This window comes from Asterias amurensis, chromosome 7 (genome assembly GCF_032118995.1).
Source record: "Asterias amurensis chromosome 7, ASM3211899v1".
Taxonomy (NCBI): Eukaryota; Metazoa; Echinodermata; class Asteroidea; order Forcipulatida; family Asteriidae; genus Asterias; species Asterias amurensis.
In genome coordinates, this window is record NC_092654.1 from 21441111 (window position 1) to 21463809 (window position 22699).

At 37.8% G+C, this 22699-nt stretch overlaps 2 protein-coding genes across 3 annotated transcripts; one reads left to right on the plus strand and one right to left on the minus strand.

The window, feature by feature from the left end:
• Positions 1 to 3363: 3363 nt before the first annotated feature.
• On the minus strand, positions 3364 to 14195 carry LOC139939809 (lupus La protein homolog). Of its 2 annotated transcripts, none has more exons than XM_071935940.1 (14): positions 13972 to 14195; positions 13451 to 13571; positions 12956 to 13025; positions 12320 to 12426; positions 12050 to 12151; positions 11606 to 11713; positions 10409 to 10509; positions 9877 to 9948; positions 9092 to 9134; positions 8156 to 8296; positions 6851 to 7040; positions 5516 to 5683; positions 4110 to 4257; positions 3364 to 3495 (listed from the first exon to the last, which is right to left on the minus strand). In XM_071935940.1, exons 2-13 carry the CDS (start codon positions 13511 to 13513, stop codon positions 4145 to 4147), a joined length of 1278 nt encoding a protein of 425 aa, XP_071792041.1. In that variant the 5' UTR covers positions 13514 to 13571; positions 13972 to 14195; the 3' UTR covers positions 3364 to 3495; positions 4110 to 4144. The 2 variants fall into 2 exon arrangements, with proteins under 2 accessions (XP_071792041.1, XP_071792040.1); XM_071935939.1 differs by having other exon boundaries at positions 13451 to 13574.
• Positions 14196 to 14512: 317 nt separating this feature from the next.
• LOC139939812 (prohibitin 1-like) lies at positions 14513 to 21068 on the plus strand. The gene is made up of 6 exons (XM_071935943.1): positions 14513 to 14903; positions 16268 to 16429; positions 17025 to 17167; positions 18116 to 18232; positions 19637 to 19732; positions 19924 to 21068. The coding sequence occupies exons 1-6, from the start codon at positions 14804 to 14806 to the stop codon at positions 20137 to 20139; spliced, it is 834 nt and encodes a 277-aa protein (XP_071792044.1). The 5' UTR covers positions 14513 to 14803; the 3' UTR covers positions 20140 to 21068.
• The last annotated feature ends 1631 nt before the right edge of the window (positions 21069 to 22699 follow it).

Sequence of the window (22699 nt, forward strand, 5' to 3'; positions counted from 1 at the left end):
GCGATGACGTGTGTGTGAGGGCGCCCTACTGCGCGATGACGTGTGTAAGGTCTATATTGCTTGTACAGTTAGTGTCCAGACAGAACGCCTTCCCTCTTGCACCATGATATCGTATGTAATATTAATTAAAAACAGCACTCCGTGTAATTATATCATCATTGTATTTATAAGTGCAAATGCCTTATATATATTACAATGTTCATGTAGCAAGATAAAACGCTGTTGATCCGATTTGTTTGTATAAATGTGCAAGAATTTCAGTTGGCCTGGAATTTTCATCTTAAAGCCATTGAATACTATCGGGAACAGAAAAAAAATTACACAGATTTACAAATAACTTACAGGGTTTACAGAAGGTAATGGTGAAAGACTTCTCTTGAAATATTATTTCATGAAATGCTTTGCTTTTTGAGAAAACATTAAAACAATATCAATTCTCGATACCGAGAATTACGGATTCATTTTAAACACGTCATGACACGGCGAAACAAGGGTGGGTTTTCCCTTTATTTTCTCCCGACTCCGATGACCAATGGAGCCTAAATTTTCACAGGTTTGTTATTTTTTATATAAGTTGTGATACATAAAGTGTGGGCCTTGGACAATACTGTTTACCGAAAGTGTCCAATGGCTTTAAGAGGGCACGGCCATTTTCATTTTGCAAAGAGCACTTCCATTGGAAAATATAAAATTCTATGGGAAACATTAGAAGGGTCACCAAGGCTAAAACCAGGGGCAACAGAGACAATGTCATCCGTGTAATTCCAGGGTTGTTCCTAAACTTGTTTGAGTACAAAGGTTGACCTGCATGTGCATAATCTTGTAGGGTTTAAAAGAACCTTACAAGCTGATTAATCATTTTTCCACGGATTTTTGCAAAGGCAACTTAATCAGAAATCAGACTAAATTAGTGTACATCCATGTCCATGATTAGGCAAGGTTTGCGATAGCACCATGTGTAAATCTACTTTGAGTAGTGTTAATTCTAAAAAGTTGTTGAGTTGTCAATCGATGGTTCTTCTCAGAACCAACACTACTTAAAAGAGATTTTACACATGGTGCTACTTCAAAACCTCACCTAGCTGTATTCCCACCATGCAAAGTTTCAAATCCTACTTAGTCCATGTCCAATAGTGACACATTGTTCCCAGTCATGATATGTGGTGCTTGGAAAAAAAGTTTCGAGTACAAGGGTCGCCCTACAGGTGCATAACAAGGGAATGTCTGTGTGGTGAAGAGGTTTTCAACTAGTGGTTTAATCCCAACGAGGCCTGGTTCTTGATAATTTTACCGAGACAAAGTCGAGGTAAATTATAAAAATTCAGACCTCGGCAGGTTTAAACCACTAGTTAAAAACCGATTCAACACACTTTGATTCCCATTCATAAATACCTTTTCGATCAAAAACATCGTCACTTTTTGGTCAAAAAGTAAAATAAATGCAAAAATTATAATTGTTAAATGATTTCTTTCAACACAACACCCCTCCAGCTATGAAATGGTAAAGCCCTCCGCCACCCTCGGGTAAACAACTCCTTAAAAGGGAATGATTTGCGCGTCGCATGGTGTTGCACAACTGTTTCAGCCGCTGCCCTCGACCAATAGGAATGAAGAAACTGTCTTAAAAGAACAGGTGCAAGGTCGCGTGTCCACCCATGAACTAACACTTTTTACCGGTCATAAACGAAGGTTTATACACTCCCACATGACGCACTCTCCACCAATAGGAACAGCGAAACTGTCTGAAGTATTTATGAATGATAATTAGCAAAGATACACCAACACTTCCTGGATCTAAATTTTCACTGAGACCACACCGATACCACACAGAGAGGGTGAGCTATGACAATGTAGAGACAGTTGCTCTCTTCTTTAATCAAATAAACCAAGAAATCAAAGTGTATGTTTTATTTTAAAAAACAGACCAATATACACTTGGAATGAAAGAAGAAATAAAAAGGGGGAGTATGATAACTCCGCATAATTATTTACATTTAAGAAAAATTAAAATTATGATTTTTTTTCTGTTTGGAATATCATAACTAATCTAAACGAATTCCCACACCAGGAGAAAAGGCTCCTTTTTTCTTGAATAAATGAGTCATCTGACAGTCAGATGAGGTTAACTTTTCTTTAGCTTTCTTTAATTTTTTTTCTTTCTTCTTCTTCCAACGTATAATGAAGTATACGCCCCAGGCCCTAAACCTTGGTGCAAATCCAAGTACTAGAGTGAATGATCAGTTTCCAAACTGAAACATAAGTACTTGTACACTCACTTATACAAAATAACTGAAGTTTATTTAAAACACTTTGGGGGCATTGGTATACATTTGTCTGTAACCGTTACTGTTTTAATAAAAATTATGTGCAAAGAAAATGTCTTTTTTGAATGATTTTCTTCTTAATCCATTTAACTTCCAGAAGACAAGGTGCAGTCCAGAAGGAGTTTGGCAAATAAAATTATCAGCAAATGGTCCAACTTAAACCGGCCAAACCGTTTCAAACATTAGGTCTGAAGTTTTTAGGGGAGGGGGGAATGGTATGGAAGCCTTTGGATACTTTTCCTTCTTATTTGCAGCCAAGAAACCCCCAGATCCAGCCAGATAAATTAACAGTGCTTTGTTACCTGAAATACCTTTCCTAGCTCAGTTTGGATGTTACCAGTCCACTTTTTTTCAATAATAAAAACCAAATAGTTTTTTTTTTTTTTAATGGATTTTAACCGAAGGTAAATGAAAAAAGCCTTTGATAAAGACTCTGCTTGGTCAAAACGTCTGGCCACTAACTATTATTGTGTAAATAAAACGATTCTGGCATAACTTGCTTTTTGCCATAAGACACGATAAAACTGAGTAACTTGATCTGGTTAAAATTAAATCTCATGTTAGAATTGAGTTAACTATCCTAGATAAACTTGCCTTATATCATAATACAAAATATGTTAACCCAAATTAACTAACCAGGATGTTTTAACTTGTCTTTTGTCACTAAAGAGTATGACATTGAGTAAACTAAACTGTTTAAAAACACCTCTCTTAATAATACCATAATCATGATATTTATCTGAGTTAACTAAACAGGTTTAAAAAGTTTCTAAAACGTCACATCACAATCAAAGTTAAATCAATTAAAGCAGTTTATCTCAACCTTATGTGGTTCCTTCTTGAAGTCTCTCACCTTCACCAGTTTCATAAAAGCCAACATAAATTGACAAAAATAAAGCAAGCAACTAGAAATTACAACACTGACGACAGGAACTGTCAGTGTTAGCGCTTTGGGCCCCCAATTCCCACCTTAGTGTAGTAGAAACTATTTTGAGAAAAAAAATCCCTTAAAGTGATTTGGTTTGGAATAAATTTCCCCTGAAAACATTTGAATCCGAGAAGTGATTCATCATATTTCTGAGGGTTGGTGTCCGTTGGTGCCACTGCTTCTGCAATAGATGAGGTTGGTACCCACTGTCAGTCACTAAACGTGGATGGGTTTGTTGTTCTTCTGAAAATATGAAAAACAAAAACAAAATTAATGGCCTGATATTTCAACTCTAGCAGATTCTTTCTGAAGTCATCACAAGAAATTTGATAAAAACAATCAACAATTATTTGTAAAGCAGGGTAGTCAAGATTTTATGTTCGCTTCCTATGAGCTGCATACAAATTGCACCTACAAAGTAAGATTAAATCTGTTGATAAAAAGCCATGCTCAGATATTTGAGTGTAGGTTGTCATCACTGTGCAGTCAGTGGATTGACAGATAAAAATCATCACTGCATGGGGAGTTAGTAACTAGTTTTTCCTTGACTGCTCTATATTCCAATGTTCCGACATACTTGGCAACTCATAATAGTGAGCTCAAAAAAATTATTCAAGGGGGGGGGGGGGGTAGCAGTCAGAAGCCATTCTACATTTAACTAACGTGTAGCCAAAAATCACACCTAACTATGCGACACCACCTGGGAAGCGGCAGCCACGGACCTTTATGCGTCTTTTAATTTCAAATATCAAATAATAACCCACAAGGGAAACTGGGTAAATTTCAAATGATTTCAACATTTCTTAAGGTCAAAATCATGATTATAAGAAGATGATATGGCAGCCAGATTAACCAACCTGTCTCCGCAGTCTTGATGTGTTGGGTAGATGTTTCAGCTAGTTTGAGGGGCAGGTACTTCAGCTTCTGTTGTTTTGATTTGTTTGGCTGGTGTTTCTTCTGTCTTTTGTTCATCATCCTCCAGAGATCGCTTTCTTCCTTTAGTCTCTATAAAACAATGAGACGAGCGTAAAAAAGTGTTTAGTTCATTCCATTCATGTTATTAGGGAGATATTTTTTCTGGAAGTACTAAATAATTAAAATAATAATCACAAAACTCAACTAAATAAACTCTACTAAAAGGGTCCTGATCCACTTTACAGAGGTTACAAATTGAAGCAAGTTAAAACAATACTTAACAGATAAACAGATTAAGAATGCTTAAGAAAACAACAAAATGTCCAATAACAATGATAAAACATTTAAGTAAAGAAAAACAAAATTAAGATAAACAGATTAAGAATGCTCAAGAAAATTACAAGCGACCAATAACAATGATAAAAATTAGCATGACAAGGCAGAATGAGAAACTTTAAAAAGTAAATTGAAGAAAATCCATTACAAAAATTGGATTACAAAGGAAGACATTTACCTCCTAATATACAATACAACACGCAGCAATGATTAAAAAACAAGGGTTTTCCGTTTGGACTTTAAAATGTTCACAGACGATGCAAGCTTGATATGTTGAGGCAATTTGTTCCATTCTGTGTGAGTGGCTCACAAGAACGAACGCACAACGAACGCACATATTCGGCAAAATCAGCCTGTTAACTTCGGGGGAAAATACATCCACAAATCAGATCTTTTTTAGAATTAGAACTAGACTATTTTGTTGTTTGCATTATAAATACACAGAAATTAAGTTTCCGTTGGCATAAGAATAAAACGATTATTAGTTAAAAACACCTAGTTAGGTGTATACAACAATGACTCCAAAGTAAGATAAATTTAATATGACGATAAAAGCCATGCTCAGATATTTGAGTGTAGGTTGTCATCACTGTGCAATCAGTGGATTGACAGATAAAATCATCACTGCATGGAGAGTTAAAATAATAATCTAGTTTTTATCTCTGGGCGCTCAAAGTGCTTGCCATGCCCCTACAAAAGTTTCCCATTTAATTCAAGATCTTCCAATGGAAGTGCCCTTTACAAAATGAATATGTATGGCCTTGCCGTTTTAAAGGTGAAACTCAAGGCCTGAAACAATACCACTTTTTGAAATGAAATTTTAACTTTTTAGTTTTACTGCATATACATTTAAATAGTAACAAAACAAAACCAAAGGTTTATCCCTATTGTACTACAAGCTTTGCAAATCACTCCATAATGACTACACCTCAACATGGCCCTGGAAGCCAATAGCCAAAGCCAACCATCTTACATAAGACAAAGCCTTCAAGCTAAGAGTTTGCTTTCATACCTTCTTTAGTAACAGCCATGTCTTCAGCCACTCCTTCATCCTCACCATCACTGTCTTCCTTAAACACCTTCTTGGTTCCTTGGTACTGAACCCTATCTCTGCTTCCGCCCCCGTACCCACCTCTACCTCCTCGCTGGTTCCTTCCTCTGCCAGATTTACCCTTGCGACCTGTAACAATGAAATCCAATCGGAATTATTGGTTTGGTTATAGCTAAAGAGCTTGTTTCCATCGTGGTCTTCTGTATAAAAGTACATTCAAAAATACACTCACGAAGACATAACACTAAATAGACATGGGAAAAAAATAAAGCATAAAGTTTGTAAAGAACACGCACAATTGTAATAAAAAGGCATTTAATATTTAAATATTTAATAAAAAAGACACTTACAGTAAAAAAAAAACCTGAAGCATAAATAGCAGAAAACATTCAAATGCACATTCAAACAAAAAATGCCAAGATAAAATGGGAAAATGACCCAGAATTACCCAAAAGACAAACTTGTCGCAGTACTCTCCCTAACCAGATCAGGAAAACATTGTACTAGCAAAAACATTATAAAATCAATAACAGAAAAAAAATACACGCTCTTGTTTGGTTACTATTTAAAAAATTGTGCAACCTAAAAGCCATGCTCAGATATTTGAGTGTAGGTTGTCATCACTGTGCAGTCAGTGGATTGACAGATAAAAATCATCACTGCATGGAGAGTAGTGGTAATAATAACAAATTATTTTAATATTATTGCCAGTTGCATAGTAAATCTATCATTCTAAATGACACAGGGTGATATTGACTGGTAAACCAGTAGGAGGGGTAAAGGCAGTGGACACTATTTGTAATTACTCAAAATAATTGTTAGCACAAAACCCTACTTGGTAACGAGTAATGGGGAGAGGTTAATAGTATAAAACTTTGTGAGAAATGGCTCCCTCTGAAGTGACGTAGTTTTCGAGAAATAAGTAATTTTCATCGAATTTGATTTCAAGACCTCAGATTTAGAATTTGAGGTCTCGAAATCAAGCATCTGAAAGCGCACAACTCCGTGTGACAAGGGTGTTTTTTCTTTCATTATTATCTTCCAACTTTGATGACCCATTGAGCTCAAATTTTCACAGGTTTGTTATTGTTTCCATATGTTGAGATACACCAAGTGAGAGGACTGGTCTTTGACAATTACCAATAGTGTCCAGTGTCATTAACTGTTCACTATTGCAGGGTTGCACAGCTAATCTATCATTCAAAACCAGTGGATAATATTGACTGATCAAACAGTGGGAGAGATAAATGTTGACAATCGAAGTGAATTGCTTTTAATGATAGAGCTGTATTGTACCTTGCTGTTTCTTGATTCGAACCATGGACATGTTTTCATGGATCGTATTCCAATGCTCAGCTTCTTCATCACCCTCCAGTACACAGGTCTCCAGATCACATCCCCTGATGGTTATTTTATTCTCATTCGCTGCCAACGCCTTCTCCAAAACACCAGCTGCAGGGGTGTCTTTGTCAAAGCGAATGTGACCCTGTGGAATAGACCAATCAGCAACTGTCATTCAAAGCACTGACCAATCACAACAAATGAGATGGCTTTAATGTAGCGTACAAAGAGCTGCCAACATTTGTATCTTCCATTCAACAAACATTTATTTCATGATTACAAAGACATGTACATGAAGCTCCTTGTAAACCATTGTAAGGTGCTAACTAATTGGGTCTCAAAATTCATCACTGCAATAACCGTTCTTTCTGAAAGTTTGTATGTACTCAGCGCCTTGAGTACCTTATTTGGTAGATACACTAGTGCGCTATATATGACTTTGTTATTATACTATATTGTTATTACAGGTTATTTACAAGTATAATTACTATGTAGGTGTGAACTGTGAATAATGAATGTCACCTAATATTCAATGCAACAACAACATCAATTTTCGGAAATATCAAGAATCCTTATATCCTGCAATCAGGGAGATTTGTTAAACAATTGGGGTTATATTTAGAATGACATTCAATTCAATAAGGAAAAAGTTTCCATGATCAGGAAGCTTTTCAAATTGGTTCATCCGAACACGGATAGATTGGTTTATTTTCAGGGAACTTGCTGCAGAATCAGGGAGAGATGGCAGCTGTGCATATATCATTAAGATGTCCCTATGCACTGGAGAAAAGAAATCTCTAGAGTTGAATAAATGCATAATCACAAACAAGATCTTAGATAGATGTATACAACGACAACTCCAAAGTAATATTAAATCTGTTGATAAAAAGCCATGCTCAGATATTTGAGTGTAGGTTGTCATCACTGTGCATTCAGTGGATTGACAGATAAAAATCATCACTGCATGTATACTAGTAGTAATAAATATTAACTAGTTTTTACGGCGACTGCTTTATACCCCTATGTTCCGACAGACTTGTCACGTCATGAGATTACTGGCTAGAAGCTAAAATCACTGGCCTCGTTCATGGGGTCTTATGTGATATATTCCAGCCCTGACCAAGAAAAACGAAAACTTTGAAATAGACAGGTTTTCTCAGGCCATTACACAACTTATGTTTGAGAAACATTTTGGCTAACACTAAAACCTTGGCCGTTTCCCTCGTCCACTCCACAAGAACTTCCGCTTGATGTACTGACCTTTGTTTGACCTCTGGTGAAGTCGATCCAGCTGACCGTTCCGTAGTCTGCAAAGAACTCTTTCAAATCTTCTCTTGACGTCTGATCATCAGCTCCGCTGAAGTGAACAATGCAGCCTTTGTCATATTCACCAAAATCAGCCTGTTATCATCGAGGACAAAAAGGAAAAAGATCCTAGTTAGATGTATACAGCAATGACTCCAAAGTAAGATAAATCATTAATCTGACGATAAAAAGCCATGCTCAGATATTTGAGTGTAGGTTGTCATCACTGTGCAGTCAGTGGATTGACAGATAAAAATCATCACTGCATGGAGAGTAAAACAGTATTTTTCATAAACATCAAAGTTTGTGTGTCCGGTAAATATTCAAATTAATGATACTTATAAATAACATGATTTAAATTTCCGGAACGAACTAGGATAATTTGACAGAGCAGTTCTTGAACCTGCAACCTCTGGATTATTGTACCAGCGCTCTTTCAACTTAGCTACATGTATCTAGTTAATCAGCTTTTCCTTGTGACTTAATACTTGACTTTGATATTTTGCAAACAATTGTTAACTTGATGTTGAGACCCTACCAGAGTCTTGCTCAAAAGTTAAGTAGCAAGACAGCACACAGGAACAGGGCCCTGTTTCATGGCTCTGCTTACCGCCGAATTCTGCGCTAACGATCACGATTCCCCGCTTACGTGCAAGCGCTGAATTTCTGCGATAGCCTTGTAAGCGTAGAACGCCTAGTAACGTGGAGTCTGCTTGTGCAGAAGCCAAAATTCGCCACTCACCCATGGAATACGCTTGCTGTAAGCACAGAATTCCCTGCTTCCGTTAGCACTGGTTCTGCGCTTATGGTAAGCAGAGCCATGAAATTGGGCCCAGGTATACTAATGTAACAGAAGCAGTTGAGAGAGTTTTAATTTGTTTCATAACTAACCTTTGTGGCTTCAATGGCTTCTTTTTCTTTTCTGTCTTTTTCTCTGCAATAAAAAAAAAAAAAAGAAACATTACATCACACAACATAAAACCTTTCGTCTTTTTAGCTTCCTCCCAAAATGTAATTGTTCTCCTGCTGCCTGTACATCATGTTAAATCTTTCCTAATGTATATGTCCCATGTTTTAAAAGAACTACCACAAGTAGCTACAAATTCCATAGGAATAGTTTGTGTTTTGTCTCTTTGGACGAACTCATAATGAGAAACGGTTTCTGCTCAGATAGTGTGGTTTGTCATCACTGTGCAGTCAGTGGATTGACAGATAATGTTCATCATTGCATTCAACTATCAAAACAAACAGATACTAAATCAGTCTGATACTTGACCTTGTCAGTAATTTGAGCAAAGTATAAACTGCTCTCTTCATTAAGTGAAACCCCCCCCCAAAAAAACAGATACTAAAATAGTGCAATACTTTACTTTGACAGTATTTTGAACAAAGTATAAACTGCTCTTTTCATCAAGTGTAACACAAACAGATTCTAAAATGATCAGATACCTTACTTTGCTAACTTTTTACAAATACACAAAAAAATATTGTTAAAATGTATCAGATTTGTACTCACTATGTGCAAATTCATATAGGAGTACATTGTATTGATTTTAAATTGTAAACCATGTAGCAATTTAGGCCCTGGTCTACAAATGCGTTGATTTAATAAACCAGAAGTAAAACAAAAATTTCCTTTTCTTATTATGAAAAAAAAACAAGCTGTGCAAACTTACTCCAATTTCTTTTGTTTGTCTTCTTCCCTCTTTTGTTTTCTTTCTTCCACCTTCTTCAAGAAGTATTCCTCTCTGTAGATTAAAAAGGCATTAATTGTGAGCATCGTGGTAAGCCTGATCCCATTTTAAGCATAATGGGTTTACTGGTGCAACCCTTAGTCTAACACCATTCAGTAAACTCAACTTTGAAATATGTTAATCAATCAAAACACTAATTAACAAAGCCATGCTCAGATATTTGAGTGTAGGTTGTCATCACTGTGCCATCAGTGGATTGACAGATAAAATCTTCATCACTGCATGGAGAGAAAATGGGCCTTAAGAGTCAGCAATATTTTTTCCTGCAATTTAGAAGTGCCATCCTCAAATTTCCTGATTTTGTTTTTAAAGCTTCCCTTTTTTTGAATCGATATAAAAAAAAAAAAAACATTTAAAAGCACTAAGACAGTGGCAATTTCTGGGTGCAGAATTTTTTTTCTTAGAGTCAAGACAATGGGTCTAACACCCCGAAACGGACCAGCATGTTACCTACTTGAACATTTTGACGACCTCATTTTCTCCGTATTTCAATCCGTCCTCCTTCATGAACTTCTTGGCCATTTCAACGTCTGCGTATGTTGCGAAGACCGACCCCTGAAATCAAATTGTAAGGCCAATGGTAGCTTGTAAATTGTTACAATCAAGGGCTCTCCCTTAACACTAGCTTAGCACACATTGTCTAGCAAAAAATGCTACAGTCTAGTGAACACCACTTCTCAACTTGCTCTATGATCTACTAAAAGCTGGACATTGTACTTGTTTCAAATGATAATATACAATGTATCTTCCCTTTTTAATGTGAATAGTATTTGTTTTTTTAAGACACTGGACACTATTGGTAATTGTCAAAGACCAGTCTTCTTACTTGCTGTATCTCAACATATGCATAAAATAACAAACCTGTGAAAATTTGAGCTCATTCTCAATCAGTCATCGAAGTTGCGAGATAATAACGAAAGAAAAAACACCCTTGTCACAGGGAGTTGTGTGCTTTCAGATGCTCGACTTCGAGACCTCAAAAGGTCTCAAAATCAAATTCGTGGAAAATTACTTCTTTCTCGAAAAATACTCCACTTCAGAGTGAGCCGTTTCTCACAATGTTTTATACTATCAACCTCTCCCCATTACTCGTTACCAAGTAAGGTTTTATGCTAATAACTATTTTGAGTAATTACCAATAGTGTCCACTGCCTTTATCGTGTTAATTTGATTTCCTATTCACCCTCTTTTTGGGACGAGATCAACAAGAAAGGGACAAAAGGTTTGCACAGGAGAATTCTAAAGACTGGGTTGCTCCACATTGAATTTGGGGTACCGCCTCTATGGGAGGTTCTTAACGATAGGGAGAAAGAAAAAGAACACAAGATGTCTCCACAGCGATGCAAAAATAGAGAGGTTTTTTTTAAGAGTGTGAGAATATAGCTTCTTTTGACGAGTTAGCTGGTTGTGATCATTACCATTATTAATACATCATAACGATACATTTCTAAAAACAAAATATGGGCAACTGAACTTCCTGGGGGCAAATAAAATACACATTTCATTAGCCAAGTGGGCTACTTTACAGAAAGCTTACTGGCAAGGCCTGCATAGTCCAAAACAAAGAACTCGAAACAACCTTGCTGTGTAATGGAATCTGAAGGGAGATGTGTGTTTGTTTCTTGAGGTTGAGAGGGAGTGTTGTGCTCACCTTGAATTTCTTTTCAGCATCCCTCCTCATATAGATGTGTTCTGTCTCGCCAAACCTGTCAAGAAACTCTTGGATCTTCCCGAGTTCCTCATCCAGTGGGAATCCTTTCTGTTAAAGAAGATGGAAATCTCTTGATTTAAAGTCGTTGTTTTCCTTCCTATGACATCATAGAGCTTTTGTGTTCACATTACAGCAATGAGCTGACGATATAAGAATGATGGGATAATATCACACAGGCCGACTTACAAATCGCAATGAAAATAAAATAAAAAGGTAAACTAATGGTGGTTTAACTAAACCATGCTCAGGTTTTATTCAGTAGTTGTCATCACTGTGCAGTCAGTGGATTGACAGATAAATCATCATCACTGCATGGTGGAATGAATCGGGAAGCTTCAAACCAGTAGCGAGGCCTATGTTGGTTTCCACTCATGAATAACTTACACAATAAATGCTCTTTTCCTTTAAGGCTTTGCGGTACTCTGTTGTGTCTTGGGGTAGTGGCTTACTCTGATAACGACGAATCTTATCCCGGTCTTCATTCACCTGAAAGTATTCAAGAATTGGTGCAAGTTAACAAAACAGTTAGGGCCTAAAGGTTACCTCAGGCTGTTCAAATAAACATTGAGTATGTATTTGCACACAACAAAGGAGATGTATGTATTGCATAAAACGATACACTTATTTTTTTCGCGATACACAACAATTTCTTACCTCGATGAGGTTATTTGTTGACTTTTCAAGAGCTGTTGTGATGATGTTGTAGTCTTCAGTCATAGCCTTCAGTCTGTTAAACTTGATCATTATCTCCAGTGGAACCCCTGGTTAATTGGCTCAGGAAATCTAGCTTTTAAAATAATGAAATAACGGCATGGCGTGGATGGGAGGTTCTAGTTCACCAGACCCAAGCTCTGGTATTGTCAGCAGCAGAGTGTGAGTTAAAAACCGGGTCATGACACTTTGAATTGAGCAAGGCACTTAACCATAATTGCATAAGTGGATGATACCAATGCCTACATCCTTACCGACTGTGAATGAGGTTACCCTGTTTTAGCCCAAGGAGTAGGTGACAGCGTGCCCCTGGTGACTGTTGATTTGGGTCAACAGCCCAAACCAGTTACATGTAGCCCTCACCTTGGAGTGGCGGTCCGGCCTTGTGAGTTAGGCAATCTCTCATAGTAATACAAGAAAAAGAACCAGAATTCAAAAAAAAAATTGAGGGTGAAAATTGTTAACGTCTGACCCTAAAATGAGAGTGATTTAATCTAGAAAGTGTAACAAAGCATCCCCCCTAAAAACAAAACATTAACACAAACAAGGTTTATAATTTTTTTTTTTTTTAAAGGATACATCCCTCGTCCTCCTTGATTTTTTCTTGAAGGAATCTGTCTCTCTTTAGGTTGGCATCTCCAAAGTAATACTGTAGAAAGAAAAACAAATGATAGAGGGCCACCATAAAAATAACAATATAATTAAGAGATGAATAGTAATTACAGAGTGCTAGAGTGTTATTTCACTCTGGGTGCCACACTGCTTTGAACACAACACAATAAACAGTTTTTAAAAAAAGTAGTGTGGCGTGTTATTTTCACAATGAAAAGGAAAACCAGAAAATTTTGAGGTAGATTTGTGTGCTCCGTTGTATTCAATTTATTAAACATCTTTCTAACCATAATGCATTTTATAATAAAATGCTTTTCATGGACCAACTGGCCCGATCCAAGGACACCTGTCCCTTTATAAGCGAAGCAAATAAGAGGCACAACATTTCTATGCACTCTTGAGAATGGATTTGATGAGGAAGACAGTTTCAAAGGAGTGATCACCAGCAGCAGAATACTGTACCTCGATCTGTCTAATAATCTGCTTCTCGAGGGCACTTGGTGCCTCTGATCCATTCTCCGTCATCGCTGACTTGTTGTTCTGCCTAGTTTAGGTTGTTCTTCGTATATAGAGTTCACCAGACCTGCTGAAAGATGGAGATGCTAATTTTTATTGTTAATGTTATGTATTTCCCTGAGGTTTTCAGGGAGTGAATTCCAGAGCCTGGTGCTGTAATAATAATGGAAAAAACCCTGGCCTTTGAAAGTATAATAATTCACAAACAACATGAGCATGATGAGCAGATGAATGCACCAAAAGTTTTAGTTAAGCAGTATACCCAACGCATTTTAGATTTTACTTGTGAGCCCCCCCCCCCCCCCAACGCATTTAAGATTTTATTTGTGAGCCCCACATGGCCGGGTAAACGCAATGCAACTTGGTTTACATTGGAACCACAACCAGTCAACACGTGTTTCCTTTTAAATAGTAAATTTGCACTTGCAATTCAATCAATATTCAAAGTTTCACAAAGCGAAAATTACCTTAACTTTTTGTGCAGAATGTGCCTGTCCTCAATTTCTGTTAAACAATCTGTCGAGATACACAAAACTGCAGTCTTCTTGGTCTAGTTTCGGCTCAGAAATGTCTACGTTTTGATGCACTTCAATCACGTTGTGCGAACGATTTCAGTAATTTCCCCACGCTTGCATCAGGTAAGGTCAAAGGTCAACATTGCCTACCTAGAATCCAACGGCTGGGGGATGAATTGAGCAAAGTACCTAGACTACATTAGGAAAAATGCATAGTATTTTTACGCTGACTAAAAAGTATGACGATGTAGTCCTTACGTTATAAACCGTGAAAAAAATTTAAGCCGACAGGAAATTACTTGATTGATGATGAAATTTAAGTTATTTTATAATATTTGTGCTATAAAAACATAAACAAAAATACACTTATGTATTTGTAAATTTTCTGAATTACGTTTATTTCCTTATTTTAATGTTTTTTTGTCAAAAAGACAGCAGCTAATTGATATTTTTCGAATTTCAAGTTATACGCATGCGCATTGAATGTCGTACCCTCGTGAAAGTGAACTCGCTGTGATGATGTAAACTGGGGTTCCAATTTTCTTTTCAAAGTTATTACCGAATTTAGGTTATATTTTGCTTCCCACGAGATTATCTAAACACGTAGAAAGTATTCCAGATAAACATTTGCAAACCACCCACCAGAAAAATTGTTTTAATCGCCGACCAGCAGCCAGCATACCCGCCGGGGAAGACAAGAAGAGACTGGTCGCACGCACGACACACACCACCGAGTGCTGGATTGCCGTTTTTAATGATTGCATAAGTTTTGTGTTCAAAAACTATGGCACAGGCGGGACTAAATAAACTGTTTTCTCAGCTTGGAAGGGTTGGCATTGGACTTGCAGTTGCTGGTGGAGTTGTTAACACTGCTCTGTATAATGGTAACATTGGGCATATTTATTTACAATTTTATCATTATGTATCAATTTTTGTAAACAAATAAATTACAAATGAATATTGAAATATTAATTATTATTGAAAAATAAAATTTCAATTTAGTACTACTAGGGTAGTAGTAAACTAGTAGTACTAGTACTAGAAGGCCTACCTTCATGACCTATACTTTACATTCCGTCGTTGGGAATGTTTGTTGTATAATTTCAATTGTATTGTTGTACTTACTTGTAAAAGTTGTACTTGTAATTGTAGTAATTACAAAAATTTGATAACTTTGTCTTTACGTATCCTGCCACCACTTTTTCACTCGGCTGTACAAAAACAGATTTCTCATTGAATTGATGTATAAATCTTAAAAAGGGAAGACAGATTAATTTGTTGAATTCTGATTAAATAGTTAGTAGGCATAATTACAACAACCTAGATTATTGCTCCATAATTAATAACATTGAGTTTTCCGTGCCACAACAAGCTGCAGCTGCACTCTTGATGCTCAAACTTGATACTGTACTTGTAGTGAAAATAGAACCAGGGGCGCAGTACTCCTCTTTGAAATCTTGACGTACTCCCAAGGTCCGGTCCTACTACTTGCCGTCAACTCGCCGACTTGCCGTCAACTCGCCGTCAACTCATTTTCGTGCCGTCAACTCATTAAGTTTACATGAAAAATTTATAAATGGGGCACGGAAGTGTTAAGTCTGGGCTGAACTTCATATTTCTCATGGTTTTCGGTAAAAATTCATTCACAAAAACGACTTTGTGTTGACAAAAAAAAAAGTACCAATCATTGACATCTTGGGCCAAGACTAATCAATGTGAAAAAGCAAGATGGCGGCCGACGGTTTTGCTGCTTCGAGATAGTTTTTTCACGAGAAAAAAACTCAATTTTTATTCCGAAATATGACCTAAAACTTACGCGAATTCTCTTTGAGCTGATACTTTCCAGTTCTATGCTTCTTTTGTGGATTTATGTATAATTGGAGGAGTTGACGGCGAGTTGACGGCGCAAGTGGGTTGACGGCGAGTTGACGGCAAGTAGTAGGACCCCCATGGTCTACAACAAGAGATAGATTGACTAGGCCATTTGCTCTCATTGCTTTGTATTGTTATAAATCATTGTTGCAATTTTTATTTATTAATAGGATGGAAATCAGCAATCAGTCAGTAGGCCTAGAAGGATATAAGTACAGTATCATCCTTAAACAACTCATTCCTTACTGCTGGTGTGGTGTTGCTGGAATAAATAACTTCTTATTTGTTACTGGCATCACCCAGCTCACTGCTCAGACTCCTGTTGTTGGACTGTAAACTGTTCTTGTAATGTGGATTTGGTTTGTTTTACTTGCAGTTGAAGCCGGTCATCGGGCTGTCATCTTCGACAGGTTCGCTGGAGTCAAAGATTACGTCATGGGAGAAGGTACACACTTCCTGATCCCATGGGTTCAGAGACCAATCATCTACGATTGTCGCTCCCGACCGAGGAACATTCCTAGCATCACAGGCAGCAAAGGTAAACATACACTTTAGCTCAACTGGAGGAGACAGAGGCCATGTCCTCTGCTGCTCCACTGGCGACCCTTTCCATTGTAAGTTCCCTTTGCAAAATGAAAATGAACTCATTGAGTTGGTTCGTGGCGTGACTTTATTTTTGAAAGTTGTTTCTTATTTCACATCCAAGCGAAGTTCCATTTACAATGTACTTATCAATAGGAGACAGTAAAAAGTGAACATTCAGTTTTAGATATGGGAGGAAAACCTCGACAGGGGACAGCCCCTTAGGCCTGTATGGTTCGGTTTTTTTAAAGGCAAGGGCACCAAGGCATTTTCTGCCTGGTCACTTGGTAAAGAGCACTCTATGAGCATATTGTAAATTGCTACTAGAGCATTTCAAGGGCACCAAGGCAATGACCAGGGGGCATGGAGGCAAGCGCCTTCATTGCCTCCACAAAGTATCAGACCTGGCCCACAGAATGATGTAGAGACCTAAAACATAATCCACATACAAAGATCTGGTTCGAGGAGGATTTCAAACCAGGGTCCACAGAGGTGAAAGACAGGGAAGGAATTAACTAAGCCATGCTGATGCCCACCTTGCCTTCTTTCAGATTTGCAGAATGTGAACATCACCCTTCGTATCCTGTTCCGACCCGAGGCTGTGAATCTGCCCAAATTGTACGTCAATCTCGGCGAGGATTACGATGAGAGGGTCTTGCCTTCTATCACAAATGAAGTCTTGAAAGCAGTTGTGGTAAGATTGAAATAAGCCTGCAAATTTTCTTGATTGAAAAAGGTTTGAAGCCTCGACCAAACCAACAACGCGTAGTGTTTTTATGTTGTATGGGGTTTGAGGGATTGCATCATCTGGTTTCGTTGTACATTTGGTTTGCGGTAACACCAAGTGTAAGCTATACACGTATCTACATGTACTGGGGTAATCGCGAGTAATAGTTAATCGCACATTGGTTTAGGGTAACTACAAAACTAAATACTTTTGCATCTTGCATTGTTTTACTCTCCTAAAAGCATTGCTGCTGTCACTTTATAATTGGGTCTCATTATTCAAGCGCTCCGTATACATTTTACAAAATACAGAGTGCTCCGAGATTTAAGCACTTTATAAAATGCTAAGGGAGTGTCTCAAATGTCGGGCCTTTTTCTAGGCGCAAAAGAACGTTTCTGGGCACCCACACGCTCGCATTGGACTGCTAAAATAGCAAGTCCACTAGGCTTCATCATTGAGCAAGTTTGGATGAGCAACTAGACTTGACTACACCAAATGGACTTACCAGAAACCACAGATTGACTATATCGGACCATGCATTCAATCATGGTTGATCATGGTCAATTCGAGAGCTACATCACAGTTTCTGGTCACTCTGTCCGTCTAGTGGCTCACCCCGAACTTGCTCATTGTGTTTTTAAACAATTCTACACCAGTAAATATGCGCGTTATGATTAGTATTTTGAACATCCCAATGTTATGTTCTGCATCTAACGGAACAGTCCATGTGCACAAGCTGGAATACTTATCCGATCCAATCTGAACATTCACACCGTTTCGACCTTTAAGACGCTCCCTTACTAATTATCTACATTCTGTACCTTCTTTTCTGAAATTTCTTGACCAGAATGTAATATTGATAGCTGCAACTGAAATTATCGATATTTACCATTTTGTATTTCTGTGATTGTACAGGCCCAGTTTGATGCCAGTGAGTTAATCACACAGAGAGAGGTAGTTTCCCAACAAGTCAACGATGAATTAACAGAAAGAGGAGCTCAGTTTGGTCTCATTCTGGACGACATTTCTATCGTAAGTTCATCTCTTTTTTTTAAAAATCCTAACGATGCTAAATGGAATAATATGCACCAAATGGTAAAAGTTGTTGTAATATGTTGCATTTGGCAGTCAACTCAGATGTCTCTCTTTGACTGACTTTGTTCCATTTAGCAGTCAAGTTACTTCATGATCCTGTTGTATTTGGCATGGGTCTCATTTCAACTGGGTTGCATTCTGTTGTTTTTGGCATGGGTCTCATTTCAACTGGGTTGCATTCTGTTGTTTTTGGCATGGGTCTCATTTCAACTGGGTTGCATTCTGTTGTTTTTGGCATGGGTCTCATTTCAACTGGGTTGCATTCTGTTGTTTTTGGCATGGGTCTCATTTCAACTGGATTGCATTCTGTTGTTTTTGGCATGGGTCTCATTTCAACTGGGTTGCATTCTGTTGTTTTTGGCATGGGTCTCATTTCAACTGGGTTGCATTCTGTTGTTTTTGGCATGGTACGTAGAGGATCTTTAATGGGGGTTAGATTACACATAACATGTCCAGTGGTTAGACTGCAGGACATGCAATCACAAGGTTTGGGTTCGAATCCTCTCAGGCTAACCGCTGATTTCACAATGACTAGAACATAACCATCTAGTTGCTGAATAAAGAGTTCTTGATTTGTGCAGTTCATAATCATAGGTGTTAAGGCTGAGTTATAGTCGGTCGCGCGATGGTCGGGCGTCGGAAATATTGACGCGCGATCATAAAAAGACACGGTTTTTAGGCCTCAGTCTTAGGATTGTGCGCAAGATTTCTGTTGCACAACCATCGCGCGACCGACTATAAACCGGCCTTAAAACTAGTGTTTGTATAAAAGAGATTGGCTGTTGCCAGCTTGGTGTTTATATCCCCTTGAGTTCTGTGTCGGGAGTATCATCTATTAAAGGATTTGGGTATTTTTTTAAAATGTCCATATATTTGCATTATAACTAACTTACAGGGTTTGAAGATAATGATAGTGGAAAACTTCCCTTCAAATATTACTTACTGGGGTGCTGTAGTTTTTGAGAAATGAGTAAAACAATGTCATGAAAATACGTTTGTAAATGCTTAAAATAATTTCGGTCTCATGAGACTAAAATTATTTTCATGACATTGTTTTACTCATTTCCCCAAAACTACAGCACCTCAGCACGTAATATTATCAGGGAAGCTTTCTACTATCATTATCTTCAAACTGTGTAAGTTTAGTGTAAATCTTTGGATATTGTGTTTTTTGTCCTACATAAAAAGTACATACACCTTTTAACAAACAACAAACAAACATACAATCATGAATTACTGTCTTACATATATTTAAAATCATGTGCTTTTATCTTAAAACAAGGAATGATCTTTGTAAATGTTTGAAGTTGGGGTTAAAAGATGTTATTCTGGATGTTTCAGACTCATCTAACATTTGGCCGAGAGTTCACAGAAGCTGTAGAGATGAAACAAGTTGCTCAACAGGATGCAGAGAGGGCTCGGTTCCTTGTAGAGAAGGTAAGACCAAGAACTTTTAAAGGCAGTGGACACTATTGGTAATTACTCAAAATAGTTTTTAGCATAAACTTACTTAGTGACAAGGTGTTGAGCTTACATGCTTTATGAAATCGGGGCCCTGGTTTTTTATAAACTGATAATATTAATTCCACCATGCAATGTTTCAAAACTTATTAATTTGTTTTGATCAGGCGGAGCAACAGAAGCAAGCTGCCATCATCACAGCCGAGGGAGATTCCCAGGCTGCTCATCTTTTGTCAGAGGCCTTCACGAAGGCCGGTGATGCCTTGATCGAGCTCCGTAAGCTTGAGGCCGCTGAGGACATCGCCTTCCAGATGTCCAGATCAAGAAACATCAACTACCTTCCCCCCGGTCAGCAGACATTGCTGAGTTTACCAACAATGTAGGTGGTTTATCCAAAGGGGAGATGGTACAACAATAGTGACAAGAAATTAAAGGAACGCGTTGCCTTGGATCGGGTCGAGTTGGTCTGTGAAAAGCGTTTGTAACCGTTTGTTATAAAATGCATATGGGAAGAAAGATGGTGTAAAAGTAGAATACAATTATCCACACAAACATGCCTCGAAATTGCACGGATTTCCTTTTACCTCGTCGACTAACACGGTCGGCCATTTATGGGAGTAAAATTTTTGACTCCCATAAATGGCCGACCGTGTTAGTTCGCACAGTAAAAGGAAAACCACGCAATTTCGAGGCAAACTTGTGTGGATCATTGTATTATACTTTTAAAACATCTTTCCAACCATATGCATTTTATAAAAAATGGTTACAAACGCTTTTTATAGACCAACTCGTCCCATCCAAGGCAACGTGTTCCATTAAAGCTTAAAGTTAGAAGATTTCAGTTTATGAAGGAATTAACATTGCATGCTTCAATGGGTGCCAGTTTGTTAATATTTACTACCCTATGGAGACTAAAGACACTAGGAACAAACGGTCTCCACATGGGAAATCTAAAGAGAGGGATGTTAAACAATGAATTGTGTGTACAAAGTAAAGTCTATGGGAGGATGTTAAGCATAGGGATGGTTTAAAAAAAGAACAAATGAAATCTGCACTGGGTACATATTTGCGTATTTGTGTTACAATACTTGTGAGATGTTTACTGTCTATCACAGACGGAAAAGATACTCCTTAAAATCTGTAGACAAATAAAGTTGGTGGAATCTTCATAGTATGTTTTCAGAACCTTAACATCTGCTCGCCTTTCTAAACACTAATGTTGTACCTTCCCTTTTGTAGTTATTCACAGCAGTTCAACAGTTTTAAATAGACACTAAAAGATCCACAGTGGTGCAGCAGAAAAGCATTTAAATATCCAGGAAAACATTTAATATTTCCTTTGATTTGTAGCACATTTTATGATGAGCGAATACAATGTTAACATTCGTCTGACATTCTTATTATGTGAAGTAAATTGATGTACAACTGAAGGAACTATGAAAACGGAGGTCTCTCCTTAAACGTGCTGCAGTACGGGTGTCCTACGGAATCTGTCCCTCGGAGATTCTGTTCCCCTTTAAGGGGAATCTAACATGGGTTGGAGGAGGTTGATTCAAAAGAGGGCGCTATGAGCAGAAGTTTTTGTACACAGTTGGTCATACGGGACAGAATCTCACGCCACACAGGTACATGAAATCATGGAGGTATTTCTACCTCCATGATGAAATCAAGTTCTTTGTTGGTTAAAGACTAAAATCAACAAATGAACCTTAATAACGCAGCATGACTGTTTGTGAAATTGTAAATCAAAGACAAAAACATCAAAATCACACCATTACAACGTAAGTTATCCATTTGTTTGTATGGTTTGTTTCTTTTGATTTGATTTTTGTTGTACTAACAAGTCGGATCGGTATTCACCAAAATGGTTTGAAATTTTTTAATAATATTGTCATATGGTTCTTGAAATCAAAGATTGCTGTTCAATAAAACAAAATTGATTTACAATGTATAACAAGTACCTTAAATGTGTCATTTCTTAAAACTAGGGAATTATTTTATGTTTGGTTCTCGAAGAATAAGCTTGTTTTTACTAGTCTTTGTGTTTTACCAGATATCCCACTAGTGAAATTTCCGCATGTCGGGTATCACTTATCAAATTTTAATTAGCAAAAGACTAAGCAATTCTGTGTGTTTAAAATACCAAGACTTTGCCTGAAGAGCAGACTTGATCTCAAGGCTGAGACGGCGGTTACTTAGCAGCATCAGCCACGCAAAACTCCCAAAGATACGCTATGAAAGCCCCAATTCGCAATCTCAGGGTAATGACGGAGGTTAGTCTACAGGTACGCACATGAGGGCAATGTGTATTGGCTAACGGGTATTTTGAAATGCCATGATCAAAGACTTGAAACCAAGTCTACATGGAGAGGTGATTATGGGCCAACATGAACATGATAGGTTGGCCTACAAACAAATGTGGGTGCGTTCGCTTAGCTTCCCTGTGTCTACCCGGTGGTGCTCACTCGGGTGAGCCCCTGACAAGAGCTAAACGAACGACCAATCACCGCTCACGTAGAGACTTCGTTTACCTTGGGCCAGTGAGCCCCCCAAGTGACCCACTGTCCCACAACACAAGCAGGGCAATATTGGCTGACCTGGGTGAGCCCCTGGAACGACGTCGAAAGCTATTCGAACGCACCGGGGCAGACCGGGGATAACCTATAGGGAAGCTACACGAACGCACCCAATATTTTTCTTTTACTTAAGGGCACACAAATCAACATTACAATACATGCATACTCCATTACTTTACTACATTTGAATGATAACCTCTCACTGCTGAACGATGGTAATCTGTAATGATCTTTGAAAAAGTACCATAACCAGAGATTAACGCAACCAGTACACTTTAAAAACTCCTGGGCCAGAATTGACCCTGATTTTGAGTTCGAAACATTCCTTTGACTTGAACGAACATGCGTCATTTTCAAATTGTTAGGA

Coding starts and splice junctions, on each gene's coding strand:
- LOC139939809 (XM_071935940.1), bottom strand. CDS start 13,513: ATGACGGAGAATGGATCAGAGGCACCAAGTGCCCTCGAGAAGCAGATT. Junction 13,026..13,450: donor AGATTATTAGACAGATCGAG/GTACAGTATTCT, acceptor TTCTTTCTACAG/TATTACTTTGGAGATGCCAA. Junction 9,135..9,876: donor GACAAACAAAAGAAATTGGA/GTAAGTTTGCAC, acceptor TTTTTATTGCAG/AGAAAAAGACAGAAAAGAAA.
- LOC139939812 (XM_071935943.1), top strand. CDS start 14,804: ATGGCACAGGCGGGACTAAATAAACTGTTTTCTCAGCTTGGAAGGGTT. Junction 18,233..19,636: donor TTCTGGACGACATTTCTATC/GTAAGTTCATCT, acceptor TGGATGTTTCAG/ACTCATCTAACATTTGGCCG. Junction 19,733..19,923: donor CTCGGTTCCTTGTAGAGAAG/GTAAGACCAAGA, acceptor TGTTTTGATCAG/GCGGAGCAACAGAAGCAAGC.